The 12,828-nt window shown below is 42.4% G+C and overlaps 1 protein-coding gene across 3 annotated transcripts in view; it reads right to left on the bottom strand.

The window, feature by feature from the left end:
- The window catches only part of robo3 (roundabout, axon guidance receptor, homolog 3 (Drosophila)), a 233,445-nt gene extending 224,066 nt beyond the window's left edge, over window positions 1-9,379 (bottom strand). Inside the window, exon 1 of one of the 3 annotated variants that reach the window (XM_047379127.1) lies at window positions 8,908-9,379. In XM_047379127.1, coding sequence (XP_047235083.1) covers window positions 8,908-9,061 — 154 coding nt within the window. In that variant the 5' untranslated portion in view covers window positions 9,062-9,379. The remainder of the gene's footprint in view (window positions 1-8,907) is intronic. The other 2 variants (XM_047379129.1, XM_047379131.1) reach the window with 2 other exon arrangements.
- Window positions 9,380-12,828: the final 3,449 nt, after the last annotated feature.

Genomic DNA, 12,828 nt, shown 5'->3' with positions numbered 1-12,828 from the left:
AGGTAACATAAAAGCAAACTGAAAAACCAAAGAGGATGAGTTCATCATAATTCAGTGCTGACTCAAGCTTATCTGTCTGAAATAAGGCAGATTAAACATAAAGTCAACTTGGGAGTTTAACCAAAGCTGTCACAGTTTGACTGGTAGCGGGGTGACTGGTTATTGGTCTCCATGAACCTGCCTCAATGCTTCTAATGGAAACATTTCTTTCCTCTGGTCCAGGTAAGAGCTGTAGCTGAAGTGGAAAGAGTTTGTTGGTGCCAGGACCAGTACTTTGCCAAGGGAAACAGAAAGAACTTATGATGAGAGAACACTTTTACCGGTTTAGCACTGGAACCACATTGGTAAAAGAAGATTTTTACATTGGTAAAAGAAACTTAAAAGACCTTAAGAGGTCCTGTGATGCTGATGCATCACAGCCAGGTTCTACTGAACTAAAATCAAAATCAGCATTGAGATGTCTTTGGTCAGTGCTGCACTCTTTCGGTTTGTGTGATTGAGCTCACCTGTCAAGGGTCAAATATGGAGTGATACAGCCTTAGGAGGATTCAACATAACAGGGTTGGGTTATGGGTTTGAACCAGTACACAGGGTTAAATTTCTAACTCAAAAATGGCTCAAAGTGACCAATGTACAACATTAAGGGATAAACCTAGTATTTGGGTTTGCATGTTCCCCACTTTCTCCTGTCGCATGTTGATGCACCCCAGGCCAAGGCATTTCAACTCAAAATGCTAACCAAATTTTGTGTCAGTGTTTGTGAGTGCAGCTGGTTGATTGTGGCTATGGTGTAAAGCTTTTTTAGTGGTTAGTATGACAAGAAAGGTGCTATATACATTTTGTCCATTTTACCATAACTGTAAAAAAAAAGCTTACATCAGAGCCTGTGCTCTTATAATTATTATTATATTGGCAGAAAGAGCAGAGAAACAGATCATTGTATGCAACACAGCCTCCACAATCTGGATCTTTACAACCTGAGTGTAAGAGCTGGTATTCAGAGGAATGCATGACCAATTGTGTCACTGCATAGTTCCTTCCATCTGATGGATTCAGAGGATCATCTACAAGCAGGACTCTGATATGAAATCGATTATTGTGATGGAAAATACAACATTATGTATATGTACATGTTTGCATGCATGTATGTGTGTGTGTGTATGTGTGTGTGTGTGTTACTCGGCTGTTTTTTGAACTCTACTTGTCTAACAAGTAAAAACTAATAACGTGGAAGAGAAAAATGCAATGAATACAGATTTTCAATTAGTCATGATACAAGATCGGACTTTGGTCAAGCAATATTTGAGATGTCATTTTCCCCAGTGGAGCAGCACATTTCCCCAGTGATGTGCTGCTCCACTGGGGAAAATTACCTTTTTTTCTCTTTGCACTGCAAAATTAAGTGTGAATGTATGATTTATAGATTTAATTGATTCAAACATGAACAAAAGGGTCCAGAACATATACATCATTTTGGGAAGCATAGGTAAAAGCATGCACTGGTAATACTTAAGAGTCAATCAGTTTATCCAGAATTGCTTTGAACAATAAACAATAACATTGGGGAGAATCAGAATTCCACTCAGTATGAGCTTACAGTGTCTTACAAAGGTATTGTTCTTTGCACATTTTTGTTCAGTTTATTACGTTACAGCCTCAGACCTTTGATAGACCAGCACAAAGTGGTCCATATCCATTTTAGTTTTATTTTTATAAATAAAAATCTAAAAAAGGTTGTGTGCAACAGAGGTACACTCCTGATACACCTGAATGAAATACAGAGCAATCAATTGCCTTTAAACGTCAACTAATTAGTGAACATTGTGTAATTTCATTTCTTTCTAAATGCAGCTGTTCTGTGAAAAGATTCGTAGAACAACCAGCATCATGAAGACAAAGGAACACAGCAGACAGGTCATGGAGAAAGTTCTAGAGATGTTTAAAGCAGAGTTAGGTTCAACAACAATATGCCAGGCTTTGAACATCTCACAGAGCTCTGTTCAATCCATCATCTGAACACGGAGAGAAGATGGACCCACTGCAAGTCTACGAAGTCATGGTTGTTCACCCTAACTGACAAGCTGGGAGGGAGAACAGAAACAAAAGAAGCAGCCAAGAGGCCCATGGGAAGAAGTAGCATTTTTTTGAATGGGATCAAAGAAAATAAAGTTGCAAATTGCACCCAGCCTGCTTTTATCTGAAACTGAGTGTTGACATTCTCTGTATTGGAGAGGACATCATTTTCATTCATTCCAATAACTCAGTCAACCACGGGAGCCAAACTGCATTTATCATCCTCATCACTGTGGCTTAAGGCAGCTGTCCTCCTAAAACACTCCAGGAAAAGAATTGAGCCACACTGACATTTAGAATCCTAATCATTTCCACATTTTCTTTTTCCTTTTTTTTCTGCTAATCCGATCCCAAGCCATGCACCTCACATGTTATGATCTATTGACTTCATCATGGATTCACCAGGTAAAAGCCTAACTGTGACTGAACCAGCTGACTGAGACATTGTTAGTATATGTAGAACACTCTCCTGCTTTGCCCTGCTCTCTGTCCACCTTATTCGTCTTTCCTTTAGATGTTGTCTAATTTCCATTCAGTCCTCAGCTACATACATATTTCTGCATATTATATCAAACCCAGCAGAGTAATAAGCTCACAGTTTGTGTGTTTGGGGTGCTCCAGGAGTATGGAATCGGGGGCCCTTTACTAGGGGCCATCAGGTCTCTGTACAAGCGAAGCAGGAGTTTGGTCCGCATTGCCGGCACGAAGTCGGACCTGTTCCTGGTGCATGTTGGACTCTGGCAGGTCTGCCCTTTGTCACCTGTCCTGTTCATAACTTTTATGGACAGGATTTCTAGGCGCAGCCAAGGGCCGGAGGGGGTCTGGTTTCGGGACTAGAGGTTTTGTCACTTCTTTTTGCAGATGACGTGGGCCTGCTGGCCCCCTCTAGCCAAGACCTACAGCATACGCTGTGGCGGTTCGCAGCCGAGTGTGAAGCGGCTGGGATGAGGATCAGCTCCTCCAAGTCTGAGGCCATGGTTCTCGACCGTAAAAGGGTGGCTTGTCCTCTTCAGATTGGAGGGGAGTTCCTGCCTCAAGTGGAGGAGTTTACGTATCTCGGGGTCTTGTTCACGAGTGAGGGAAGAATGGAGCGGGAGATCGACAGACGGATCGGTGCGGCTGCCACAGTAATGGGGGCGCTGTGCCGGTCCGTTGTGGTGAAGAGAGAGCTGAGCCGAAAAGCGAAGCTCTCAATTTACCTGTCGGTCTACGTTCCTACCCTCACCTATGGCCATGAACTTTGGGTCATGACCGAAAGAACGAGATCCTGGATAGAAGCTGCTGAAATGAGCTTCCTCTGTAGGGTAGTCGGGCACTCCATTAGAGATAGGGTGAGGAGCGCGACCATCCGGGAGGGGCTCGGAGTAGAGCCGCTGCTCCTCCACATCGAGAGGAGCCAGTTGAGGTGGCTCGGGCATCTATACCGGATGCCTCCTGGATGCCTTCCTCGGGAGGTGTTCCAGGCACGTCCCACCCGGAGGAGGCCCAGGGGACGGCCCAGGACACGCTGGAGGGACTATGTCTCTCGGCTGGCCTGGGAACGCCTTGGGCTCCCCCCGGAGGAGCTGGAGGAGGTGTCTGGGGAGAGGGACGTCTGGGTGTCCCTGCTGAGTCTGCTGCCCTCGCTGCCCCTGCAACCCGGTCACGGATAAAGCGGAAGACGACGAGTACGAGTACAATATAATGCCTCTGCCTTGCGTATCTGCTTCCTGTTTGATACCATTACTTGACTTGATGTAATTTGATCACCAGCTAAGCTTGGCCGTAACAAGCTTTCTGGAGATGTAAAAAAAAATCTCTGTTATTAGTCACAATCTCACACAGTTAAAACTATATATTTACATGCAGTGTAAAAACACATAAGTAAAAAGACACAACCTTTTTTCATACTGTATGGTATAAATAAATAGGTTGCAACATTAAAGTGTTCTGCTGAGACTGACCCGAGGGTGCACTGGCTGTGGGTGAAAAGTCTGAGCCTACTCTGAGTGGTGGGTCTGTTAGGCTTCATGCTGCCAGAATGTGAGGTCTAAATCCGTCCACCCTCTGTTCTAAACCACAGTTTTTGTGGCCCACCGCCACCGAAGCCTCCGTGGTCATCAGACATTCCCTTTCTACCCCGCTACAAAGCGTCTGCTGCAGCCGCACCAGCATCAACACAAGCTCAGCGAGAAAGGTCACATTTAATGATCCCAGCATCGTGCTGGCATTGGAAGCTGCTTTAACAGGAAGTGTGGGGTCCGGGTGGGGGGGGGACCAAGTCTGTGTCTGCTCTCCTGTTGGCTTTGAATTAACATGCTTCTCTGTGCATGTGTGTATCTGCATCTGAGGTCCATGTAATGCGGGTTACTGAGAGAGACGATGGCTGGGACAGAGCCGAGCAAAGGAAGGTATTAAGGAAGACAACTGCTGGTTCCTGGAGGCTGCCTCACACTATGAATTAAGATGATGTCCTCACCAGAAATCTATTAATAATGTATCTCTATTTCTCTACTTCCAAAAAAAAAAAACAAATACGTGAGAACCCGAGCTACATCTTTTTTGGTTCTTGTACAGCTTATTTTGTGCTACTGCTCTGCTGCTGGAGCTGGCTGCTCTGCACATACACTGACAGCTGCGTCAGAACCAAACATCCCTGTTTAACATTCACCCGAGGGCTTCCTGGTAAAGGTAGTTTAACCCTCCTGTCAGAGCTCCTAGTGGGCACCATGCTATTCCTCTTCCCTCTGTTTTGTTCTATGTGTTTATGAATTCAGAGGTTTCTTACAAAGTAAGCAAGCTTGTTTATGTGAAACACTGATTTGCAATGAAAATCAGTCTGCTGATAGTTTGATTTGTGCACAAATAAAAGCGGCTGTGAACTACGTTTGTGTGATTTGCATGGGGAAATAGCATAATTGCCTAGAAAAAATGCACACAGAGAGCTGCCAAGTCCCTGACAGTTTTAAAGAGAGAAGAGCAGAGGTGAATCTACTTGACCTCCATGAAAGGACAAATAGCCACATTAGTGCCTATGAATTATTTTACATATACACACGCAGACATATAATTACACAGTAGAGCAGCAGGCACTGTCTTCTCCAGATGCCCTGAAACCCCTGTTCATGTGGCTACTCTTGTTAAACACTGGGGTTGTCAGGTGTAGATGTAGCTCAGTGTTCCCAGAGTTACTTGCTCACCACATTCCCAAAGTTCTGCTTTGCAACCTTTTTCTTTCACACGTTCCACCTACAGAAAATATTGTTTATGGAGCTTTATTGATTACGCTTGAACAGTTTGAAGGGTGAAGAGCTTTAAGGTTTGTTTTGCATATTCACAAGCACAAATATCTTCCTTGGAGATCTCACTCTGACACCTGCTCTTTAGAGGACACCTGTCTGAACAACTTTGGAAACAAACATGGCTTCCATTAATTCTGAATACAAAGGATTCTCGGCAATCAGGAGGTGAAACCGGGGCACAAAGAAATGTTAGTTGTGAGCAAGAAGGTGAGAAGCCACACCATCAATGTCTGTACTCATATTAAAATACCGTCTGAGTCCATTCCTTCACCTTTTATACCTGCTCAATCGTCGCAGGGGCTGAGAGGCAGGGTGCACCAGGGTACAGACAGGTCACCAAAGGGAAACACAGAGACACAGAAGACAGACAACCATGCATGCACCCTCACATCCGTTGACTTTTAACCACGACCAATTAAACCAACATGCACGTTTTTGGATAGTTGTCCAGTACTGTCCATTTTTACAGGGAATTACAGCCAATATGCAGCACTGTGTTGCTGAAAAGAGGGGAAGCAGTAAAAATACAACATTTAGCAGGGACTTGCAACACAAATAGGGCAAACATGCTGTATTCTCTGCCATGAATGAGTTCAAATGAACACGCTCATGAGTGGATTTCACATTTTTGAGAACTTTGAACTGAACAATGCTGTTGAAAATGTAACACAGCTCATTTTAAAATCATTTAATGGGGCTCTGATGTTTGGGGATGAATGAAAGTGTAACTCTATGTTTCTTGGGGACACATTTTGGATATTTCATGGTTAAAAGACCCATAGCATTTCAACTTAATGTGCGCGCTCAATGTCTGCTGTCTGTCATTGTGCGCACCGACAGCAGAGACACAGTGACACATCTGCCCTTGAATATGTCCACTTTAACTATGTTTTCTATATAAGATTGTTAACAAAAGGCTGAAGCTCCAACTAAACTATCAGTTTACACTAAAGGGTTTTACACTGCCCTGTTTGTTGTTGTTATTCATGGACAGAATATGGAGCAAAGACAGGCAGAGAAACCGCAAATCTGAACTCCTCTCTCCGACTTTCTTACAGGTAAGTAACTGAAAGAACATTGAATGTATTTTATTTACATTATTGAAGCATCGATCAGTAAATGTGCTTAGACAGAATCAATATTTTATTAAAAGGGAACCTCTTGGTAGTTAACTCCCTTATGACTAAAATGACTTTATGAATTTCTTTTGATTTTGTGGTTGTACAGTCATCAACAAATAGTGAAATGAGTGAGCGCAAATACATTTCTAAACTCATTGAGCAAGAATTTGTGCAAATTAAAACTGAAAAAATATTTAATATTTAAATGTTTTAGAAATATATAATCTTCAATTTCATGCTTAAAAAACACTTAAATGCAGTCCTCTAAATTTAATGTTTTTTTTCTATTTCTTAAAGACACCTCTGAAATTCCCTTAAAAGAAATGTAAGACCCTTTAGTGGCTGTCAGATCTTATCAGTAATATTCCTGTTGTAGGAGAACAGCGAGACCAGAGACCAGACGAGTGAGTAAAAGAAGTGACAGATAAAATAGCCAGAGCCAGGAGTCTGCTATAGTGTTGTGATTCCATGTTTGAGTGGATTGTCCATTATTTCCCAAATTGTTCATTGGGCATCATTGATTTTTTCATTGAGCCTCCCTCTGAGCTCCCAGTCAACCGACTCAAGCTGTCTGTTGACTGTCTTGCTATCGAGCTTTTCGCATAGATAACCACGGTTTGACCACAGGTCGCCAGGACCCCCCCACCCCCACCCCCCACCCTCCAACACCACACTGATGAATCAGCACTTAATGAACAGGGAGACATCTCTATTATGTTTAGTCCGGCTGTTAAGCACCCATACAGAGGATCACAACAAAGATAACTTTGGCATGAGTCATACAAAAGGCTATATTGATTTATTTTGTGAGCAGAGAATAACATATCAGTGTTTGTTTATTAGTGTGGTTATCTTCATGTGGTCAGTCTAGATCCCTTCTAATAAAAAAAACATTTTATTCCTCATCTCACTGATTAGTAGAACTATTTCTTCTGCCTCACTACTCATTTTATACTCCTTCAATTTATCGATGCCATCACTGGGAGAGGTGATGTCTGTGACTGTGAGCTCTGAGGAATATGAGCCCAGATACACATGGAGCACGACTGTCTATCAACCTGCCAGTCTGAGCTGATCTGCCTCAGATAGATTTCCCTCAATGGATTCATTGTTCCTCATTGCCTCTTGTGCTTACTTTCTGTATAGATCTACGGAATCAGCCCCACGCTCAATCTACACTCCATTAGAGCTTGGGGATGTAAAGAAAACAAAATAGAAAAAAGGTGTGATGACGTTATGAGAGAAGCTATGAAGTGAGGCAGGATCAGTGCTTCTTGAAGGTTACAAAGATGGGAAGCTGGAGCAGGGAGGTTGCTCTATCACACATGTCCACTCATCAAAGGGCAAACATTACTCCTATCTGTACCAAAATACATCCAAAAAATGGTGCACAAAGAGGGCTGCTGCTGATTGGCTCTTCACTTTCAATTGAAGGACACAAGCTGGGAAGCAGCAGGGTGTTTCAAAAGCCAGCTCAAAATTGGAACAGGAAGGATAGGCAGACTGAAATTGTTACCTTTAAACCAAATAGCATGTTCCGCATATATTATATGCACCTGACAATGGTGTGTGTGTGTGTGTGTGTGTGTGTGTGTGTGTGTGTGTGTGTGTGTGTGTGTGTGTGTTTCAGTGCCTGAAAGCCACTTTCATACTTTCATTGTTATGCACTGACATGGCATCAAAGCCAGTGTGCTCATTACAGGAGGCATATCAAGGTGATCTGTTGACTTAACTCAGCCCTTTGCACATGCACACACACTTTCACTTGCACCAATAAAAACAGGCATTGGGGATTTTCACCTGAACAAGAACTGAGCCCACTGCAAAGAGACTGAGGGAAGGAGAAGCCCAGTGGCAAAAGTTAAGCAGAAGTGACAGCTCCAGCCCAACGGGGCTGAGAGCGGACAGCTTCATTTAACAGAGCAAACAGGCTGCATTCATGGTTCTACAGCCTACACTAGGTATAACGGTCTACCTGTCACATTTCACTCTCAGCCCAGGTCTCCTGAGGTTGTCATTTGCTTCCTCTGCTAACAGAAATCTTCAACAGGAAAAAGAAGTAAGAAAAGGTTTTTGAGGACACAAGTAAAGGAAGGGGAAGAGAAGGTTTGTTAAATGACCACATCTTTCTCTGTGAGAATCCTAGCCAGCCCAGATAACAGGAGAATCAAGGAGCAAATGGTGAATTTTATTCTCATGTTCTGTATGAAATGAAAACACCGGATCATTACTGATATTCTGTGCGCACTTTGATCTGAGAGCAATTGTATTGAATTCTGCCAGAAAATCCAATTACATCCAGTCACCCCATAATGTGAGTTAACTCCTGCTAACTTTTTTTCTTAACAGAATCTCCAGACCAGTTCCCAGTTGTTTTAAACAAATCCGGCTGTCACACCAGGTGAAGATGTAAAAACCCTGCATGCACTTACCGTTGGAGCCGGTGAAGTTCCCCCAGTCAAGCAGAGAGCTGTTAAAAGAAGGCAGAGACTCATTGAAGAACAGATCGGTGCCATTAGATGGGTTTTGGATGGTGTCAGTGAATAAATTCATCTGCAGCAGGGTCTTGATCAGGTAGCGCAGCATCGTGCCCCCCCGAGGGACCTGCAGTCCCCCTTTCTGTGGTGCTCCCTCTCAGTTTGTCTTCCTAACAGTCTTTCTCCAGCTGACTCCTCTGTCTTCTCTGTCCTAAGGAAAATTGAAATGATGCTGTTCTGATATATGCACTCGTAGGAGAAGATAAAACAGAGAAGTGTAAAAGTGGATAGAAAACAAATCAAGTTGGTGGTAATTGGTTGCCAGCTTCAAGTGGGGGAGTGGGTGGTCCCGCTGCGACTCCCTCTGAGCATCAGATTGTGCTGTCCTCCTTGTTTCTATTGTTCTGGGATAAAATAACTTCACATGCTGTCTGCCGTCACACTAAACAACAGCCTCTTGCCGCTGTAAAAGAATCCAGTGATGTGGTGATGACCCCTTCGGATTGTCCTCCACTCTCCAACCCCTCCCTCTAGCTCCTCCTGTGTCCCTCCCTCCATCTCTCACTCTTTCCGCCCCTCTTTCTGTGATGGGGTCCCTGGGGGGACGTATAGGGCTTGTGTGTGTGTGTGTATGGGGGTATGGGGTGGGGGGGGGGGGGGGGGGGGGGTTCCAGAGTGAGGTAGAGAGCAGGTGTTGTTGGCAATAAATGTTTAATTATTAGATTCATAATCATCCCAGGAGGCTGTGAATCAGGGTAGCTGGGTACAGGGCTTAAAAAGGCTTGGTGTCACTGTCTTAACTATAAAGGACATGCACACAAAAACAATGTCACCTGTCATGCAGAAATGCTCACTTACAGGATGTTTCAAGAAAAGCAAATACAGGACAAGCAAAATTCCTGCTGTGCTTTGAATCTGTCCCATTTTCCAAAACCAATACCTGACAGGATCTAAACATGGATCCAAGTTCCGGGGAATAAATTTGATGATAAATTGGCTGGTTTCTTTTTACCAATTGGGATAATAAAGTGAACTTGACTACATTGATTGAATTGGAAAGTATGTAATTGACTTTGAATCTGTCCTTATGACTGAAGTGATTTTATATTTGAATATATGAGTTGGATTTTTGTGCTTTTAGATGACCTTTGTTGTGACTCAACTCTATATAAACAAACTGAATTGAATTCCCAACTGGGAACCATCTGTTTAATGATGTTTCCAGGAAGCCTCACTATCAGCTTTGAGCACAGCCTGATAATGCAAGAAAACCCTAAACATGGTAATACCTTGGTGCCATTTGAGTAGAGTCCAATGAGTTCTTTAATTCTGAAGTTGTTTGCTTGGAGTGCTGGCTCCTCAATGCCACTTTGTATGATAACGAGCTGCCTGCCAAGAATCCCTTTGTACCCAATTTATCAGCTAATAATTTAAAGTAATCTAATATAATCGCTTTTCTTTTATCCGATCTTTCTTAAACTAAATGGTGAGTAAATGGGCATCAGCACCTAACTATGTTGTGAGGTGAAAGCAGGCATTTTTGGAGACATTTTATAGGCTTGTGGTGACTGGAGAATCTCCATATTTGGTCACATTTTAACCACAACCTTCAACGTATTTTATAGAGATTTATGTAAAAAACCATCACAAAGTAACACAAAATTCTAAAGTGGAAGCAAGATGATGAATTTTATATTGATTTCAAAATAACTGAAAGTCCACCAGTAATGAATGCCCCTTAGGCATAACACACGTTTATCCCTTAAAAGTGTGTTTTACTTGTTATCGTGCCTTTTTTACACAGAATGTAAGTTTATGTTTTTTAATGTTTAACATTCTCACACTACTCTCCAACTTTGCATTATTTGCTGTTATTTTAGTTTTTAACCTCTTGTTCTCTCTCTTTTCTCTTCCTAGAAGCTACACCTGGCCTGACTCTGTGTCTACCTGTGACACCTTGCTGCTGAGGGGCATCGTCCAAGCTTCTGCTGGCAACAATTTAATGCTCACCTTCTACAGATGATCCACATGGCCCTGTCTTTCAGTGTTTAACCCTTTCTCTCTCCTGGATATAGTGATTAACTTAGCTTTTGCTGTAACTAATTATATGTGCTCTCTTTCAGACTCTAACCTTGAAAACTGGCTCAGAGTTTATCTGTTCTTTCTCTCTAGGTGAAACGACTAAAGGAGCTATATCCACTAAAATTTACTTTTCCTTCCCATAGAAAGTACTCCTGGATCAGTGCTTCTGTGTTCTTTTGGTGTCTCTGCTCTGTTCTCTCAAACCCCCAGTCGGTTGTGGCAGATGGCCGCTCACACTGAGCCTGGTTCTGCTGGAGGTTTCTTCCTGTTAAAAGGGAGTTTTTCCTCTCCACTGTCGCTACATGCATGCTCAGTATGAGGGATTGCTGCAAAGTCAACGCCAGTGACTGTCCACTGTCTCTACATGCTCATCCAGGAGGAGGGAATGCTGCAAGTCAATGACTGGATGCAATCTGCTGGGTTTCCTTATATAGAAAAACTTTTTATCCAATTTGAATAACTAACTGAATCGAACTGCACTGTTCAATGATTAGGATTAATTGGAATGTATGTACCTGACTTTTGTGAAGTGCCTTGAGACAACATGCGTTGTGAATTGGCGCTATATAAATAAAACTGAATTGAATTGAATTGAACTTCTGGGTGTAAATTGTCTTGATTGTTCTTAGGCTTGTATGAGTTGAGACGATGCAAATCTCAAAATTGACTTTACTCAAAGTTTAAGCTAGCTTATGAACTGTTGTTTCGAAGTTAAGAGACATAGAATTCATCACAGTGTGTTTGTAATTTAATATCAGTATAAATCCAGTTGTTTTATGAAGTCCTCAGAGGGTTTGTTAGAGAACACTAGTGAACAAACAGCATCATGAAGAGCAAGGACCTCAGCAGACAGGCTAGGGAGAAAGGTTTTGAGAAGTTTAAAGCACAGTAAGATTCTAAAACAAGATTACAAGCTGTGACTCACAGAGCTCTTCCCCGCCCATCATCTGAACATGGAAAGAGTATGGCACAACCACAAAGATACCAAGGCAAGGCCGTCCACATGAACTGACAGGCTGGGTAAGGAGAGCTTTCATCAGAGAAGCAGCCAAAAGGCCAATGGTAACTCTGGAGGAGCTGCACAGATTCACAACTTAGGTGAACGATTCTATGGTGTTCACAACTCTTTGTTGTGCACTCCACAAAGTTGGCCTCATGAAAGAGTGGAAAGAAGAAAGCTATTATTAGAGGAAAACTATAAGAATTCCTTTTTACAGTTTGCTGCAAGTCATGTTGCTACGTAACCAGTGGAAATGTAGTAAAAGAGAGAAGAAATGCTTAATGTAACACCATATTGTTACATGAAATGGTATGCACTATTGAAAGCATCATTTCTTATCAACATGATTCTTTCTTGCAAAGTTTCAGATTCATGAAAGTAAAACAATGAAGAGGATTTTTGACCTCTTTGTAAAGGATCTAAAACTGTACCTAGATACAATTTCTGACTCTTAACAAGAAAAAAGCCATAAAAACTTTGAACACTGTCAATGCATACAATCTAACTTAGTGATTCGTATTTCTCTTATCTATTTTTGTTTCTTGTTTTTCTTTTCTGTTATTCTCTTGTTGTGTTCACAAAGAAGTGATTTATTTGTGTGTGAAATGTTTGAACCTTTAACTTTGTTCATTCTGAATGGAGCATGGTATACGCGGTCTGCGCCAAGTTACAAAAATTTGAAAGGTGCACGACCAGGTGACACAACCAGGCAACGTCCAGGCGCAGAGACAGGCAAGATGGCGCAACTGCATTAATGTTGGCATGCGCACCTTGGCACCCTGGTACAATGAATC

Source organism: Girardinichthys multiradiatus, chromosome 11 (genome assembly GCF_021462225.1).
Source record: "Girardinichthys multiradiatus isolate DD_20200921_A chromosome 11, DD_fGirMul_XY1, whole genome shotgun sequence".
NCBI lineage: Eukaryota > Metazoa > Chordata > Actinopteri > Cyprinodontiformes > Goodeidae > Girardinichthys > Girardinichthys multiradiatus.
Note: the sequence above shows the minus strand (reverse complement) of the source record. Positions and strands in the feature narration are given on the sequence as shown.